At 41.7% G+C, this 19,273-nt stretch overlaps 1 protein-coding gene and 1 long non-coding RNA gene across 5 annotated transcripts in view; one reads left to right on the top strand and one right to left on the bottom strand.

Annotated features, from left to right (window-relative positions):
- Positions 1-345: 345 nt before the first annotated feature.
- Positions 346-4,574, bottom strand: LOC133364260 (uncharacterized). The gene is made up of 2 exons (XR_009757898.1): positions 3,675-4,574; positions 346-3,291 (listed from the first exon to the last, which is right to left on the bottom strand). It is a non-coding gene; the product is annotated as an uncharacterized LOC133364260 (long non-coding RNA).
- MND1 (meiotic nuclear divisions 1) overlaps positions 3,911-19,273 on the top strand; it is a 38,764-nt gene continuing 23,401 nt past the window's right edge. Inside the window, exons 1-4 of one of the 4 annotated variants that reach the window (XM_061584572.1) lie at positions 3,911-4,120; positions 11,726-11,791; positions 15,794-15,851; positions 17,774-17,922. In XM_061584572.1, the coding sequence (XP_061440556.1) occupies positions 4,118-4,120; positions 11,726-11,791; positions 15,794-15,851; positions 17,774-17,922 (276 nt within the window). In that variant the 5' untranslated portion in view covers positions 3,911-4,117. Of the gene's footprint in view, positions 4,121-10,938; positions 11,072-11,157; positions 11,573-11,725; positions 11,792-12,295; positions 12,405-15,793; positions 15,852-17,773; positions 17,923-19,273 lie in introns of those variants that run through there. The other 3 variants (XM_061584573.1, XM_061584574.1, XM_061584575.1) reach the window with 3 other exon arrangements.

Below are 19,273 nucleotides of genomic sequence, written 5' to 3'. Positions count from 1 at the left end.
ATCCCACTTAAGTCCATATGTTTAGCATGACATTTGAAATAGGATATTTGAGAAATTCTGCTACCAGTGCAACAACTGGAGGTTTGTAACCATGGGAATTAAAGTAAGTAGCCAATAGTTTTTTTTATGCTTCCTGTTTGTCCAAGTAGTGAAAATTCTGGACTCCAGTTTTACAAGAGAACAAGTTAGTACTGGAGACTTTTAGGGTTACTTTTTTTTTACCAATATACAAGCAACACACAGCAGAAGCAAATAGACTTCTGCAGTAGGCAGCACTATTGCTAATTCTGTATCAAACTCCCCCCCATCTCTCTCTCTCTCTCAGACACACACACAATTCCTACATTGTTTTAAATGGTTTTTAATAAAGTATTTTATATTGTTGTGACCTGCCCTGGGACTATTAACATTGCAAGAAATCAGATTGGTTCCACAGCAGCTGTGACAATATTTAAAGTCGCATGTATATATTAGCCAGTTCAGTTTTATAGCTAGCAGCCATAGGCTTTTACAAAAGGAAGATTAGCAAAACGTTTTGTAAATGCTAAAAACAAATTTACAAGCACTTGTAGCAGTTATTTAACAGCAAGTCACCTGCATAAACGTGTTTTCTCTCCTAGAGAGCAAAAGTAAAATCTAATTAAAACAAAGGAGATCCACAATCCGTTACAGCAAAGAACATTTTGAATAAGATTTGCTCTGGTACTGGCTGCAGCAAATGCAATGGATGCTGTGCTCTAAATTATTCGGACTGTCTCATTTTAATACAAATATTCAGTATATTGTAAATCCTTTGGGCAGGTGTAGTGGCCTGGAGAAAGCTATTGCTGTTTGCGCAATGTGTCCATCTCCACAATGTCACCAGTATCTCTTGTAATATCCTCCTGCTCAACCATTTCTATACTTTATATCAACTGAGAATGTTCTCAAATTGCAAGAAGTAGCTGTGTTTTATCATCTTTGCCGGCAAAAATCCTACATGTGGGGTTACACTCAGGGCATACCAGAGTACTGCAGATACAATTTGTTCTCAGTTCTGCATGAGAGAAGCTGTGCCTGTCAAACTTTCATCTTCTGTGTGAGTTCATATAGTGGTTAAAAAACTCCTTGTACTTCACCAGAAGCTTTCAGTTTGAATCTTGCTTTCTGCCAAGAATTTGCTAGATGGCCCTAAGTAAGCTTGTCTCTCTCTCAGCTAGGGATGGGGCAGAAATTCAATTCAGGTCACATTTAAAGGCAAATCTACCCAATTTGGCCTTTCTAATACAACATGCAAACCAAACAGGCAATCCTATGAATTTTGCATTCCTTTGAATTTTACAATTCATTTGTGCAGCCAAGGAATGTGTGCAAAAATGCATAGACAAAGGCAAAGTGTACATAACAATGCATATATTAGTGAAAATAACACAAAAGGTACATTATATTAGAGAAAATATGTTCTGATAAAATGTATATATTGGGCAAAAATGCATATATGTATTAAGCAAAATCACTAAAATGCTGATGAATTTATGAGGACTTAAAAAAATCTACACAAAGGTGTGGAAATGTGGAGAACTGTTGTTTGATCCAGGTTGTCTTTCCCTATATGTTGTCTGCTCAGTTCTCTCAGGGTTTTTTTATAAAAAAAATGCAATTATTATTTGATTCAGTTTGACCAATTTGTCTTTTACTAGCACTGCATGTAATATCTTAGTCTGTCTCCACAATCACCATTTTAGGGCAGGAGCAAAGGCTATAAGGATGCTTTATGTCAATATGCTTGGAAGCAGGTTTGTAGATTATGGAATAAAATTACTTGTGACCAACGATATGAAAACATGCTAGATCAATGGCTACTTTGCCTGCAGAAAAAATGTCCCCTTTTATTATGCATTCATGATGATTTGTATTTCTGCGTGCAAAGCTTTGGGGTGGACACACTGCTTCATTTCCAATCAGTGCACATCCTATAACTTCTGGCTGAAATCCTGTAGCTTTTTGGTACCACAAATGTTCAGGTGTTGTTGGGGTTTTTTAAATCTTGCTTTTGTTGTGCTGTAGCAGAAGAATGACCCTCCACACTGGGAAACATCTCATAATAAAGCAGAATGATGTGTCGATGATCCCATAGAAATCCACCACTAATACACTATTATTGTGTCAATGATGTGTTTCAGAATACACCTGGAACCCACCACCACCACCAAACTGGAGGAGTCTTTATTAGTGACTACTAATGCCATGTACCCTTACCAGAGGGAGAGTGAATAACAACTGGATTTAGGAAATAATAGACAATTGTAGGACTTAGTCGTAGCTATTAAATGAAAGCAGGTCTCTTTCACCTCGCCACCTTCCAAAAAGGTAGAAATAGTTCATACTTCTCCAAATAGATGTTGTGTGTGATGTTTAAATGAGAGTTTTAAAATAGTAATTTAAAAATTAAAAGAATTGCACTATAAATGCAAATAAATGGAAATATAGCGCACAACTGCATATTACAGATGGACGGGGGTCTGAGAGTGCCTTTCCACAACCTTGCAGTGTAGTTCAGTATTATTATCTTCACCTATGGGTGGGTGAGACAGAGCACTTTAGAACTCTGTAAAGTAAGTTCATAGCGATGATTATATTCATGTTTCAAGTTGAATTGTGGGCCATTACTGAAGATGTAACCAGCAGCATAATAACAGTAACAGACAATAATCTGCTAACAGTGTCCTTGTGCCTGCCTAAAATTTATTTGTTTAAGATATTGCATACCGTCTTTCATATGAGCAGTTCACAATCAGAAATTAGAACCCAGAGCAGTTCACAATCAGAAATTAGAAGAAAATACAGTTACATAAGATCGATACACAGTCATGTTGGCCATCAGACAGCAAAAAGATCCCAAAGCAAAATCTCTCGCTTTGCACTGCAGCAAAGCGGCAGCTCCTTAAATTGGCATCTCCGCCGTCCCCTTCTTTAAAGCCCGCGCTCAGGGGAATGCAGACGAGCGTTACGCACCAGGCATAATTCAGGCAGACGGTGCGGGAGAGAGATCCCAAATAAAACGGGAAGTCGGGGCCGACATGCGACTTCGAACCTTTCTCCTTTGCATGGTTGGAAGGATTTGTTACGAGGAACCGGAAGAAGCTGGGGGTGAGGAGGACGGAGCATAGAAATAGAAAAGTGTACAGAAGGCGCAGCTACACTGGGTGCCTTTTCTTTTCCAAAACTTTTAATCTCTACTGAAAGTATGTGTTGCTCTTTCATCTTGCTGTGGTTCTTTGTTTCAGTTTTCTTTTTCCATCGATCAACCGGCTGCAAAAGTACAACGAAACCAAGAAAACATCAAATCAAACACAAATTAACAAGAGAGATATGACATCCAATTTAGTTTAGTTTAGATATGATGTTGTAACCACACTTGTGTGTGTGTTATTAAGACAGTCATCTAACTCTAGCAGATTTACGATGAAGTCTCAAAAACATACTATTAAAACAACAGCTATAAAAATCTATCAACAAATCAGGACATACAACAAAACAACCCCAGGCAGCCTCCACACAAAGCAAGCAAATTTATCAGTGATCGTAAGCTGGATGAGATGTTCCACCAAATGTTTACACTGAATGGCGTGATAAAAATTTCAATCCAATACGTATATTCGGAAGAAAACGCTATTGAGTGCGATGGGACTTACTCTGATGTGAGGGTACCTAGGACTGTAGAGTAAATAAATACAAATACAACGAAAGTCAGACACGACAGTCCTTAAAACAGTTCGATTTCCCACTTTAACCACTGAGATGACAAGAGCTAGCTGGAGCGACGTCCATTTTAGGAATAGGAAACAGATTACCAGAGTGGGCATTTAACGTTCACCGGAAGTGTCTTTGCTTGCGTGAGCTCTCATGTTTCTCTTTTCCTATCTCTGTAGGGTGGAGCAAGGAAGACTGAGAGGGGACGCGAGGCGGCGCTGACGTAGTCTTTCCGAGTCCGGCGGGGCGCGATGCAGTTTAGAGGCATCAGATGGTGCTAGTCTGCCAGGAGGCGGAGCGCCGGCTCCTTGGCGCTTCTTTTTTCTCTTAAACTCGCATTCCCGCCGTTCGGGGCGGGGACCCGCGGCTGAGGGAAGGAAGCGACATGGTAAGTCGCCGTTTGGATCCCCACCTTGCGCTCTTCCCGGGCTCCTCCCGCGCAACCAACCAGTTGCTATGGCGGGGAGAAAGTGACCGAGGTTGGGTTATAATGGAGCTAGTGTCTGTAATAATTCTCCCCGTTCCTTGTGGGCTCACTCGAAGCTGTAGGAACCGCGAGATCGTCGAGGGGCGCTTATTTGGCAGTGGCAAGAAGGGTGAGCCTTTAAGTAACCCGCCCTTACTCTTACCAAACCAGAAGAGGCGCCGTCGTAGATTGCACCGAAGACCCGCCAGATTGATTCCTTTCTTTTATTTATATGCTGCTTTTCCTCCAAGGCAGTCCACGAAGGACCTCTTTCCCCCGCCCACCGTTCCCATTTCATCCTTGCAACAACCCTACAAGGTAGGCTAGGCCGGAAAACAGCGACTGTACAATCATGCCTCACCACAGATTTACGATCAGAATGAGGAGGGCGAAATTGACAATCTCTCTGAAGTGTGCATATGTAAGAAATTAGCTTGGAAGATATTCAGTGAGTGACACATCATTAACTAAATACATGCTCCTCCCTCCAGACTGGTGTATTCTGCAACATGTCATTGACACATTAATAGTACATAGTTAAACTATGGAATTCACTCCCCCAAGCAGTGGTGATGGCAACCAACTGATATGGCTTTAAAAGAGGATTAGACAAATTCACAGAGGATAATGCTATGTCGGAGGCAGTATGCCCCTCAATATCAGTTGCTGGGAAACACACATGGGTAGAGTGCTATAGGGCTCAGATCGTGCTTTGGGGCTTCCCATAAGCATACTGTAAGAACAAGATGCTGGACTAGATGGGCTCTTTGTTCTTAATAGTGAATTAGTAATGGAGGTATACTGGACTATCCATGCTACATCCGCTGCATAGTTTGTATAACTTTATAGGAAAAATACAAATGACTCAAATCCTGACGTAGTTTGCCCCTCCACATCCTGACCATAGAACTCTGAGGCATTACTACAGGACCAGGGTCACACAGTGAGCTTCATTGCTGGGCATTTGAACTTGTGTCTCCCCAGCCGTAATTCAACACTTTCCAGCATCCCGTTTGCCAGTTGCTGCTGGGAAGCCCAGTGGAGATGTGAAGTCGTATCTTCTGCAGTTTGTCCAATACTCTAGCTGCTGTCCCCCCGTCCCCTCAGTACCCAAGATTTACACTCTGGTACCCTGCAGCTGCATTCATAAGGCTCCTTACCTGGAGAAGTAAGCTCCATTGAATGCAGTAAGGGTTGACTTCTGAATAAATATACATTGGATTGGGTTGTGTGTTAATCATCTAGAATATGTGTTGTCTAACCCACCCATCCTGCTGTTAAAATAATAAGAATTTCTTAGCTGGATCAGTTCAGGCCTATACGTTGGTTAGCCATATGCTTCTGGTAGGCTCACAAAGCAATCATAATGCTAATGGTCACCCCCTGTCATTAGTGCTAGAATCTGATCATCTTGGAGATACTGTCTTTATTGTAACCACTAGCTGCTGAAAGACTGGTCCTCTGTTTGAAAAGCTATCAAAGTCACATAATGTGGTAATAAATTTAAATAAATCTTGCACAGTGAAGATGCTCCTGGTTTTTGATCATGATAGCATACTTGGGCTGCCAACTTTAAGTTTTGCATGACAGGTTTAACAGCTGTGTGAAAGGCAGAAGTTCAGCAGTGGAACCTATTACGCAGCATGGAGGCGCAGTGGTAGGAAAGGCTGAAGGGTGGCTGAATGTTACCCGTTGTGCAGCTGCTGAGTGCAGGGGAGCCAAGTCAGAAAAAAGATGATAACCCAAAGGGTGTGAACTAAAGAATGCTCTTTTGTCTTCACATCTTAAGCATCTTTGACAATTAGTTCTTCAGTGTCAGCTAAAGAGACTGACTAATCCATGTTAAGCTTTTGAGATGGGAGTGGGCTAAATATTTAAATAAGACATCTGCTGGTATACTATTTATTTATTTTCTACATTTATATCCCACCAAGGTAGTATAAATGTGGTTCCCAGGTAGTCTTTTATCCAGGGACTGGCTAGACCCAAGACCTGCTTAGCTTCAGCATAGTGGTGGCCTCATGTGCCTTCAGAACATACTAGTGAAAGATAACAAGATCCTGGTTTTGGGGTATAATATAGTACAGGTTTGAGTGCCTAGTTGTTCATTTCCCCATAACTTTTGTTTGATTATAGCACACATACTCAACAAGTAAGGGTTGCTGAAAAATACCAGTTATTCATAGGAACACATACAGGAATATATAGGAAGCAGACTAATACTGTCAGCATCCTATATGATAAATTTTAATTGTTCTTATTCTTTGCATTTTTAAAATATTTTATATGCGCCATTTAGAAATTCTGAATATTAAGTCTCATAAATACTTGAAATAAATAGAAATGCATAAATAGTGAATCTGTCTCACTGTTGTCTACACTGACTGGCAGGGTTTCAGGCAGGAGTAATTCCCAGACCAAACTGGAGATGCCGGGGATTGAACCTGAGATCTTCTGTGCAAGCATGTGCTCTCCCATCCACACAGACACTCTAATCCAGGAATGGATATGCATGCAAAGTAGGAGGGTTTCATGTACATAATCGGTAGAGATGCAGATGCTTCTGCACATCATAATGCCATGAACCTACAGGAAATACCCTGCAGACTAGCACCACTCTAATATGAGAGGTTGAAAACCACCATTTGGTTTGAACAGGTCAGTTACTACAACCTGTCTTCAGCTCTGCTGTTAGCAGCCCAGCTAAAGTCACCATGCTGCTGTCTTCTTAACACTTTACACCTTTTGCTTCTCATGCATTCTGATAACGTCGTGGTTTTACTTGTGGTTAAAGGGCATGCCAGGCAAATATAAAATAACTGTATGGTAGGAACTTAATATTGCATCTGGTCATGGCTTTGGGTTGAAAACCCATGTTGTGGCATGTTTATATAACTTGGTTCCCCAAGAGATTGATAGGATAGAAAATGGCACTTTCTCAAGCCTGTAACCATCCGGCAGTGAGTCTCCATAGTTAAGTCAGGATTTTTTTAACGCTGTAACTTCAGATTTTGCTATGCAGTGTGCCTCCCAGGTACATTTTTGTTTCTGTGTTATACTTCCCAAGTGTAACATGTAACATTGTGTCCTGCCTGGTAGCCAGAGGCGACTAGAAATTCCATGCAAGCGAGTGAGTGGGCTGACAGGGAAAACGATAGATCTCTCATTTTCTCCTCTTCTAGTCTGCTTGGTTTCTTTCTGCGGATTAAAGGAAACCTGCCCTGCAGCTTGTGGTTCTCCCCCAGCCTACTTAATAGAAAGGATTTTTTTTCATTAGCCTAGAATATTATTTTGTGTTTCCATGCTAGTAATGGGGAAGAGATTTCCCCTTACTCTGCATGGAAACATAGACTATACATGCCTCTTTGCAGGCTAGGGTTTGTTTGCAGGCTAGTATCTTGTGATTTACAAGGCTCCTGTATCACATATTCATATACTGTGGAGGTGATGTTGCTGCTGCTGCTGGAGAAACAGCCTACTTGCTGAGAGGATAACTGTTACTGCTGTTTGCTGCTTTCTTAAAAACATGCATCCCAATACTGGAAAAGAGCAATGCCTAGTAAGGAAAGAAGGGGGGAATTGTTAAGGAGGAAAAAAGGAACCAAAAGCCTGATCTAAAAAATGCCTAGGGCTGCAAGCCGTAACAGATTTAGAGAGCAAACCTCATTGGGATCTGCTTCTGAATAAATATGCTTATTGCAATGCAAGGCCGCTATCCTGTACATGCTTAATTTGGAATATAAGGAAATGGGATTTACTTCTAAGGAGATGTGTAGAACTGCAAATGCAAAAGTAACAAGTAATTGGAATATTTCAGTGAAGAATTTGGGAGATGAATTGCAGTAGAAAGGCAGTCTTACTGCTGTTAACCAAAATCTCACTGCATGCTGTCTCTTGACCTGAGAGGGGCAAGCAAAGAGAAGAAATGAGACTTGGAGTGAGCAAACCATTCTTCCTGTGGCAGTTTAGAAAGAAACAGCCTACATGCAAGTAGGGTCACTCATTGTTTCAAATGTTGTTACTCATCCTAAGTGTGCTGCCTACCAAGTTTCTGAATGTGGGTCATGATGAGCCCTGCTTGATAATGCTTATCTGGGCGTATATCCCATGGAATTCTGGGCAGACATGTATAGGATCCCACTGCAAGACAAGCTAACAATATTTATACTGTATTAGAATGTATTTGGAAGCAGAGGTTTATATACTTTGCAGTAAGGTTGTGAAAAACTAAGTTGGGTCAGGTTTGGTAGTGTGTGAAAACCAGTGGCCATAATCCTGATCTGTAAGAGATCTGGTCATACACTGAAGGACCCGCCCCCCCAAGTTTTCCCTGTAACAGCTACCAGCATCTAACTGAAGCTTCTTTTTGAAAATTAAACATGCCAGCAGCTGCTGCAAATAAATCCCAGGAGATAGCTCCAAATGTACACACCGGCTTGTCTTCTCTGGATTGTGTCCACTTTGTATTAAAGTGGGTTGTCACGGCATGCTTTTCTTTTGAAGCGTTGAACATGGAGAGCACAGGCTCGTTCTGTATATTCTGGTATTTAGGTCTTAATAGTTCATGTACTACTTCTGAGGGCCCAAATCAAAATAATCTAGTACCAATGAGGGTCTTCCTGAGCTTATGTTGTCAAAACCACATAACCAATGAGCCACTGGTGTACTTGGGGTAACCCAAGATGTGCACAAGTAACAATCTGTGAAGAGAAGAAAAAATCTAAGAGAAGGGACCCTGTTAGCAAGATTCCTGTAGACATGGGTTTCACATTCACACATTCTGAGAGTCTTGTGAATTAGGATCTTTAGACATTGGCAATAGTGCGTCTTGGCAGATTTGCCCAGTAACTCACACAGGTTTAAAACATTGAGATATTTATTGAGCATACCTAGAATCAAAACATATACATTAGTGGGGAATAGCTCAGTACCAATACATATCTATTAGCATCAGTGGGGATGGCTCAGTAACAATATGTGTGAGGGAATTAGCTAAATAAACCTAATCATAACCAAATTAATACATGCATACATGAAGGAGCAGGGACACAAGGCATAAGAAATGGGGGAGAGTTGAGTTCAGCACAACTGAGGAAGGCACACTAGCCTGCCCTCTCTGGGCCACTTTGCAGACTAGGCCTCAGTCATGCGCAGCTGGGCAGGGAGGACCAGAGCATGGTTTCTAAAACAGACACACAGTCACACACACACACACATAAGCAGAGTGAGCAGATGTGGAGGCTACAATTTGTAGGAAAAGGACCTCCAGAAGACAGGATAGAGAGCACAGTATACTTTTCCTAGCCCTGGTGGGCAGTCTGGAAGTAGAACTGGAACACACTGAAACTCCTGGATCAGCCAGGGAAACAGCAAATGCAGCGGACAGGCCCTGAAATGGCTTCTTGGATCTCTGCTTTGGCTAGCAAAGGTCATGGGGAAAGCAGTGGAGTCCTGAAGAGCTTTTGAGATAGTTTGAGCAAGCAAGGACCTGTTTCAGCAGGTAGGGGTCCAGAGATAGTGAAGGAAAACCAAGGGAGAGTCAGACCCCTGGGTTCTGGCTGGCTAAGTGGTTTAGCAGGTGATTTCAGGTAGAGTGATATTCAGCAGGGTAGGTGACCAAGGGCCAGAACAATGATTCAGCAGGTGACTTCATACTGGAACTGGGCAACCAGAACCCAGAACATGGCTCTAGGAATCCAGTTTTTATACCTTTCTGGACAAAAGCCTCAAAGGAGAATGCAGAATTGATTGGATCAGGCAGGTGTTTTCTCTTAATTTCCATACCTGTTATAACTCATATGGTCAGGGTAATGGGCTTTTCTTTTGTGAAGACAGGTGGAGGCATTCACCTTTTAGCTAGCATGATAAGATTTGAGCAATGGGCTCCTCTCTTGAGGACCAAACTTTTGGGACTGCATTGATTGGATTACCAAAGGTCATGTCCTATGCATATGACTGGCAACATCCTCTTGGTTGAAATGACAACCTTAACTCTTTCAGCTACTTTTCCATCAGCGCTCAAGCAGCCTCTGCAAAATGAACCAAACTGAAGCCATTTTAAAAATCATATAGGCCATGTTGGGATGCAGTGTCCCTCTGGTTTATAGGCTTATAGCCAGCCTACCAACCCACCAACCCCAAACAAACAGCCCCATATTAACTCAGTGGTATAGTATGTTGACAGAATGGGGGGCTGGCAAATGGGGGGGCATAAGATATGGCTGGAACAGGATGACAGATTAGATATAGGCAATATCCCATGTTCCACAAGTGGTCTTTCTCTAATGCAGTGGGACTTCCCTTTCCTCTCTGCCCGCTTTACCCTCCCTAGAACTCCAACACTCCAGAGCAGATCTTGGGAGTGCATGTGAGGGATGGGCTGTAGGAGAAGAAAAAGTGCAGCTCTGTTCTGCTGAGGGGCAGCCACAATTGGGTATCATTTATAGGTAGAAAGAACCATTGCATTCTCCAGATAGGTCATTTCTGGGTTCGCACTGAGAAACTCTTTCAGGGATGGTAGAGAGACCAGCCCATAGACATCAATGGAGAAATTAAAGAATTTATTGTTGGTAATGGGCATACGTGTGTCCATTGTCCTCCTCTCCCCCCTCCCCCCAGAAAAAAAATGAAGAGAAAAAAATCAGAAGAGTGTGCAAAACCCTCAAAATGGTTCAGTGAGTACTGACCATGCTCTGTCGGTGTGAAATGCCAATTGGCTGTTGACAGGGAGGAGGAGTTGGAGGTGGAACAAAATGGCGATAAACCTGAAAAGAAGCACTCTACCCTGTAAAGAAGTTCTCCACACTGCAGCATTTAATGCCGAGCACTGTTTGCATTCTGTATTCTTGTTTATCCTTTTAGCAACCCTGTGAGGTAGGCCGCTCAAGGTGTCAGCTTCAGAAATAGCTTTACTAATGGTGCATGAGAAGGCAGGACTATTACTAAGGCAGTCCTGAAGTGGCAGGACTATTGTTGACTGGGAAGTGGATACTAACCTTAACATTCCCAGCTCTTTTCTACTTCACCTGCAGAACAGCAGCCTGTTGGAGGAACCAGAAGATTTGGCCAGCTAGCCCCTGTGAAGAGCAAGAACTTTGCCACAGCTATAGCTGGTTTCCTGGGGGGGAAGTGGATTTACTTTGAGATTGCGACTGATGGGCTCCTCCTGGTAGAGTAGTTCTGGGGGAGGGGTGATACCAAAGGGCGTTGCTCCTTTGAGGTGTGACAAGAGTGAGGGTACTCCCCATGGATGACTGGTTCTGGATGGGCTTCTAAGTGGGGGAGAGTTAACTTGGTTTCCAAGTGAGAAGTGGAGTTGCTCTGTGACAAGATTATGAATGCAGTTCACAAACACATACCTAGTGTGATTGGGAGGTAATGTGTGATTTTGCTATTTTGTATTGTTTTGATTGATTTATTATACTTGTTGTATCTTTCTTTTGTATTAATATGTTGTTCGCTGTTTGGGGAGCCCTTGGGCCAAAAAGCAGTATATAAATAAATGATAATGTGTTTTTTCCTGTTTAGTCAAAGAAAAGGGGGTTGAGTGTTGAAGAGAAGAGAACACGGATGATGGAAATATTCTTTGAAACGGTAAGTAATACTGGATTGTTGTTGTAGACAGTGTTATGAATGGTTTCATGGTGAGCATATATTGAGCCTGAATTGAAAACATGCAGATGCCAAATGTGGGTAGGGCTGGCCCAAAGATATTTGCTGTGAACAGAATGATTGTACCAGAAGCCCCCATCATGTCAGAGAGTATCTGTGCTAGGGTTGCCAGGTTCAATCCCTGAGACTGATCCTGTATCTTTAGGAGAAAAGAAAGTCAGCCAAGTGCAGGTGTTCTTGCAACCCTGTAATGGGAAAAACCACCAGGTGGAATTTTCCCTTCCCCCTGCATAACTTTTAAAGATACAAAAGACCTCTTGGTTGCCAGGCCCAGCCTCCAAGAGGTCTTTTGTATCTTTAAAAGTTGTGCAGCAGGGAGGGAGAATGCCACCTGGTGGTTTTTCCCATTACAGGGTTGCAAGAACACCTGCACTTGGCTGACTTTCTTTTCTCCTAAAGATACAGGATCAGTCTCAGGGATCGAACCTGGCAACCCTAATCTCTACTGTACTAGAACATACTTTCAACTCACGCAGAGAGCTAGCTGTGTCAAGACCAATATAAAACCTTTGACTTGCATATTCCTTCTGGTATGGTGGGTACTTCTTGAATTTGGCTACCTGCATGGTTGACAATAAGGACTGCATTAATTAAAGTAGGGATAGGGAACCCCCAGACATTCTTGGACCATAATTCCCATCATCCCTGACCATTGGCCATGCTGATATGGTGATAGGAATCAGAGTACAGCAATGTTTGGAGGGATACAGGTTTCCCATTCCTTCTTTAAATTAAAATGTTCCAAAATTTCTGAATTGTATAAAGCTACAGTGTTGTACCGTGAAGAACTTTGAATGCTTTATCTACTTTTTTAGCTGCATTTTGTCCTCACTTTACTGCGTGAGTGGGCCATTGTATTCTGTTCAAATCGTCCCTTGCTGGCAAAGGATGTAGTAGTGAAAACAGTACTGAGTAGTTTGAACCTAGCTATACTTTCTGTCCAACTTGGGTAGGTACAGCTCTTGGCTACTTAGTGCTAAGCAAAAAGGTTTTTTATGTAATGCAGTGCTTCCAGTTAAAATGAAGAAATACTCAATCCCCCCTCCCTTCAGTAAAGCTGATATTTTTGCACATCTGATACGTTTCAGCCATTCAGCCACCAGCTGTTAAGCAACAGTTCTTTCACATACAATATGTGTGAAATATATTTCACATATATATAGAACTTCCTTTTACTAGCTCAGGTGCAGATATAAATGAATAGTCTTGGATATAATTTGTCCAGAAGTTAGGGTAGGGGGAGTGCATTGAACAGTACCCCATGAATAACAGGAGCTAAAGTAGGTACAGACAGTTCTGAGGCAAAATATAAAAACGAATTCCTCCTCCCCCTATTATGTAGCTAGAAATATTGGTGTGAGTAGGCTAAAGGTACTCTTGTGGCAGGTTGCATCGTAAGTCGTTGTGTAATGCAAAACAAATCTAAATAAGAGCAGTCTAACATTTCCTTGATTCCATGTATTAAAAATGTACGTTAAGTTGTATTGCCTACTTATTGAACATAGATAGAATAGCTTCTGTACTCCCCCTGCACTTATATCTCTGTAAGGAAGCAGGCCAAAGACAATCACTGTTACCTTTCCTAAGGGACAGGCAGAGGTGAAGCAGGATAGTCCCTGGCAGGGTTCTTGTGTTTTCCAAATCTCTGCTCCCATGGCCATATACAGCAATTACAAGCTACCCTGGACAAAATAGGAGTTGTATCAGAGAGATTCAGGTGGTAGTCTGGCTTGAAATAATTCCCTGCTGTCACGCAGTCCTGCCTTGTCAGTACTCACGGTGCATGTAATTCTAGGAGAGAGGGTGGGATATAAGTCTTATACATCAGTTGCCATTTCAGTGAGGTTTATACCCTTAATGTCACTCTCCAGAAGTTGTTGGACTCCGATTCCGATTATTATAATTTAAATACTGTATTATTTATTTTAATTGTTTGTAATCTTCCTGGGACGTTTGGGTGATGGGCAGATAAGAAAATTAAGAAAGCTGGCTATGCTGGCTGAGGCTGATGGGAATTGGGAGTTGAACAACATCTGGAGGACCACAGGTTCCCTCTCCCAGCTTTACTGTAACCAGGGAAAAAATGCCAAGCTGTCTTTGCTTTACTCCACCCTTTTTGTGTTGTGTTCTTCCACCCCCACCCCTTCTCAGGCCTTCCCTTAGCATGTGCGGGGCCCGGGGCAAAAGCATAGTTGGGGGGCCGCCCCATGAGCACCACTTTCGTATTTTCTGTTTTTATCTCGATCTCGACTTGCATTCATTATAATTATCTAAAATAATAATAATAAATTATAGATAGATCTACGAAATTAAAATGAAATTATCACAACATAAACCAAAAAATGAATTAAGAAAAAAGGAGATGCAGTGGTACTTACGTTTTAGTTGTCTGCACTCAAATGAACTAGCAGCACAATTATTTATAATCAAATTCATGCCTCTGTTGTCTTGGCACTATTTTCTTTCTCAATGCGAACAGTACTAGTCCAGTTTATCTTACAGAGCGCCTTCAACGCCACCAACTGTGCCGCCCGACAAGATCGGCCACACAGGGCCTTCTCTCAATCCCGCCAACAAAAACAGCCAGACTGGCGGGTACAAGAGAGAGGGCATTTTCAGTGGCGGCCCCCACTCTTTGGAACTCCCTCCCACAAGATCTCCGGCATGCCTCTTCCCTAAATGTGTTTAGGAAAGCCTTAAAGACCTGGCTCTTTCAGCAGGCCTTCAGGGTATCCGGGGAGGGTTAATTGTTATAATTGTAATGCCTCCTGCCCAGTTTTAATACTGTTGCTGCAGATGTATTGTTTTATATTTTATTACTGTATTCTATTAACTGTATTTTAACATTTTGTAAGTCGCTTAGAGTGGCCATTGGCCAGATAAGCGACGAAGAAATTAAATTTATTATTATTATTATTATAGGTTTTTTATGAGAAGGAAGGGCTCATTTTAAAACACTAAATATAGGGGAGCAGTGTATAGTTTAGAACTATACATGCTCTTGATAGGCGAAGTTTTCCCGCTCCTTCATTTTCTAATGCAAAGCAGGCTTTCAGCATAGAGCTGCGAAAAAGGCCAGAGTGGCAGATGTCAGTTTCAGCGTCCACAGAGAACCATGGCCAAGAGCGACTTCCAATTGAATACGGGAAGTTCAGGCTGTGCAGCTCATAGAGACAAGGATCAGAAAGCACCGCTCACGATTTGACGCCCAAGGACCGCGACGCCACCTCCTTGGCCGCCTCTTTCGCACTACCTCATAGGATTCCCGCGCCCGCCTGCTCGCTCACACGCACGCATGCATGCCCCCCCCCAAAGTGCAGGGCCCAGGGCAACTGCCCTGCTTCCCGGTGCGTAGGGGCAGTACTGCCCCTCCTGCATGCAGTAGCAAAAGGCAGAGCAGAGAGATGGCAAAGGCTAAGATTTTATTAAATTGGCATGTAACCTAAGCTTTGATAAGGAAAGGATGGAACAGTTTGCACACCTGCAGATAAGTCAGAACAGAAAATCCCAGATGCAGAGCTGTCTTTATGCTTGAGACTTAAGAAAAATATTGGAATAATTCCGTGTTTCCAGTTTGTCCAGTGGCAAGTGGAGTTGAGCATTTAGCATTTGCATCTTCATCACCACAGACAACTGAGGTGGTGTTATAGAATTCTTGGGAGATCCTGCTTGCAGCCAGGAAGGCATGGGTGGAAAATTAATGAAAGGGCCAACCAGCTTCTGCATGTGAAAGCAGTGATGTAGTGGAGTGCTTATGTAAATTGCAAAGAGCATTGAGTCAAAAGTGTTACCCTTGAAACCACAAACCTCCTTTACCAAGGAAGGAATTCCAGATTGCATTAGATACTCTGCATTTCAGGTCATTGTATGATGACAGTGATGGAGTGTGTCATTCTTTTTTTTACTTAATTTTATTTGTGACAGAAAGATGTATTCCAGCTTAAAGACATTGAGAAAATTGCTCCCAAAGAGAAAGGAATCAGTGAGTACCTAGATTTATTTTCCACCAACTCTTTGCTGTTATGGGTAAACTGTTTTGCAAGGGCAGCATACCCAGTTCAACACAGAAGCTTTGGGAACATGATCTAAATAGTAAAACTGTAAAGAATTATATGAGTGCTATGCTCTTCATGCTGCAGGTTAGATGGGAAACTGGATCTGGCCATTGGGCTGGACCTTTATCTCTCCCACCCTCCACGGATCAAGCTTGACAGTAACACATTTTTTGCCTGGGTAGCAATCAGCTGATCATTGGGACTTGCATAGTGTGAGGTGATACAAGCCCTGATGATGAGCTAACTGTCAGCACTTGTAAAGAGCTATGCACAGGGCTTCACAGAAGTCACTAATCTGTTGATTGGTGGTGCCTGCAAACCCCCTTTGGCCCAGCCACTTCTTTATATGCCCCACACCTGATGTCATATAGGGGCCTGGCTTGGTCAAAATGGCCTCATGAGCGAAATCGGGAGATCTGGTCTGCCTAATTAGGCTTGTGGGCCGAAGGTCCCCACTTCTGCTGTAGGTTAAAGGGAGGGAGAAGCAAAATATATTGACTTTGTTGCTGCTGTTGAATTTCTAAACAAATAGAGAACTCCACTGAGGGTGCTCCCATCCTATCAATATGAAGCACTTACCTGTAATTAATGTATAATGGAAATGTTAAAAGAGCATCAGGGGGGAAGGGGAGGAGTTTTTTTTTTCCTTTTAGGCTAGATAAGTGATTTTTTTACAAAATGAACATCTCTGCAATAGGCTATTGCTTTAAAAACTACATTCTCTAACCTATTTTAGGAATGCAAAGTATGTTGCATATAATTGTTTCTGATATAACCGCCAAAGAGACCAGTTCTACCCCGTGTCCCTCCACAATATGTCACCTGTGGTTATGTCACCTATGTGCCAGGTTTGGACGACAGAGGCATTCTCAGCAGTTTCTGAACAATTTTCTTTGCTCTGCAAATTCTCTATAGCTTGAGCAGCATCTAGATAAGGTATTGCATGGGCAATTGTCAGGGATGAAGGTAGTTGTAGTCCAACAACTTCTGGATGGCCAGAGATTCCCCGTGCCTGATCTAGATACTAGGGAATGTATCCAATGCTAGTCCTACATAGAGTAGACCCACTGGAGTTATTAGACATAACTAACTTAGAGTCATTCATTTTAATTACCTTTTATTTGGGCTGGCTTTGAAGACCAGAATTAAGATTTCAGTGTGCAAGACTTCATGTACATTTCCTTTTAACTAGCTTATTTCAGAAATTGTAATGACCTATGAGAAGTAGAGATGGTAATAAGAACTAAAACGTAAGTGTATCATGATACTATTTGCAATTCTTTTGGAACAGGTATAATATAAAACCATTGCTGGTTCCAGTTTTATTTAATACAAAAGCACATTCATGACCTCACTGTTATGTGACCTGAGTTTGGGAAGTCCCTTGGAAACCCTATAGAAGAGGCCTCTCAATATTTATCTTACCATACCCTACCTGCCTCTGTTATTCCACTTCAGTCTTTTGTCAGCCTCTTAGACATTTTACACATGACCATTTTCTCACCACATGACACCTTTCACTCTGTCAACTTATAGCAGAGATTCTCTTAGAACTGTAGGACAAGCCTGCTGCATCAGGCCAATGGCCCGTCTAGTCCAGGTGCTGTTCTCATAGTGACCAGTTAGATGTCTATGGAAAGCCCAGAAGCAGGACCTGAGCGCAGTAGCAGTCTCTGTACTTATGCTCAGCAAGCTTAATTTAGTGCCCATTGTTCTGTAGCAACTGACAGAACTTTGTGGGAATTGTGCAAAATGTCTCAGAAACGAAGAAATCATAGAGTTCTTATGTTTTTATATGTTCTGATAATTAGTCAGATCTCTTATAATGCAGTGTTTGTGTCTTTGACAGCTGCTATGTCGGTGAAGGAGGTCTTACAGAGCTTAGTTGATGATAGCATGGTGGACACTGATAGGATTGGGACTTCAAATTATTTTTGGGCTTTTCCAAGTAAAGCTCTCCATGCAAAAAAAAGGAAACTGGAGGAACTACAAAATCAGGTAATTCAAGGTTGATAGCCTACTTCCTACCCATCACAAGTGGACATAGGGATGCCTGAAGACCAGCCTATTCCCAAGTAAACATTTTTCCACTTCCATTCTTCATAAGTTAAGGCAATGTAGTGATGGTTGTAAACCTGGCTTATTAAGTAAATTGAACCTTCTGGCTTTTCTCTCAGCTCTTCATTACAAATATTTATAATCTGTTCTTTGCGCTTTGGCATTTATTTTCAGCTGTTTGTTTAAAAGCACTTAAAATATTATTGACCATAATAATCATTTTGCATCCAAGATGCTATGTTGAAGGGTTTGATTTTGCTTTTAAATTCTAGATTATATATATATTTATATAAATCTAGATCATGAACTCACCCTTTGTAGCCTTAATCATGATTAACATAAATGCCTACATAGTTAAGGGCGGTGGGGATGGTGGAGGAATAATCCAGTGTATGGTCTCCTTTCAGTAAACAGAGTTCATGCCTTAGAGGAGAATAGGAAGGGTGGGGGAATACACAATCCCATGGTCTGTTCTTGATCTGCTTACTACAGTGAAGGAACAAAAAGCATTACATTTATGCTGACCCTTTTACAGAATTAGTTGATTCTTCAGTGAAATAATTATTAAATCAAAATATTTCTCGCTCTGGGAAATGATCTTAGACTTGTATTTTTCTCAGTCCTGGATAATGTGCCATCCAGTCAAACTGAAGTACAGCATTGATAATATAAGCCAAAATGTTGTGGTAATTAGATTTCTACAGTAGTGGCCATTTGCATTGGAAAACATACAGGGATGTATAGGTTCCTTTAAGTAAATGGTCTCTTAAGATTCATACAGAATAAATGCCATTAATTTGTCAACAAATTACTCCCCATAGAATGGGAGATCTTAACTAGTTGCTCAAAACTATCTTCTACCAACTCAGAAATTATTTATTTATTAATTCCATTTGTATATCGCCCCATAGCTGAAGCTCTCTGGGCGGTTTACAACAATTAAAAACATTAAAAACAAATATACAAATTTAAAAACACATTTTTTAAAAAAATCTCTCATAACTTCAGAAACAGAATCCTTCTGAATTTTCTTTGCTATGAGTTAATAACTCTATTGTTTGTACCATCTGTGTCAAGATGAGGAAAGGGATCAGAGGAAACCTCCAGCATTACATGGAGACAAGGAGCTGCTGAGACTGAATCTGTCCAAATTTGAACAAAAAATTGTTGACAAATATGGAAAACTAAACAATAGCTGGAAGCATTCAATATACATCCCAATTCCAAAGAAAGGCGATCCCAGGGAATGCAGTAATTATTGAACTATTGCCTTAATATCCCATTGTCAAAC

This window comes from Rhineura floridana, chromosome 9 (assembly GCF_030035675.1).
Source record: "Rhineura floridana isolate rRhiFlo1 chromosome 9, rRhiFlo1.hap2, whole genome shotgun sequence".
NCBI lineage: Eukaryota > Metazoa > Chordata > Lepidosauria > Squamata > Rhineuridae > Rhineura > Rhineura floridana.
The sequence above is the reverse complement of the archived record's forward strand: the minus strand, read 5'-3'. Positions and strand labels throughout refer to the sequence as shown.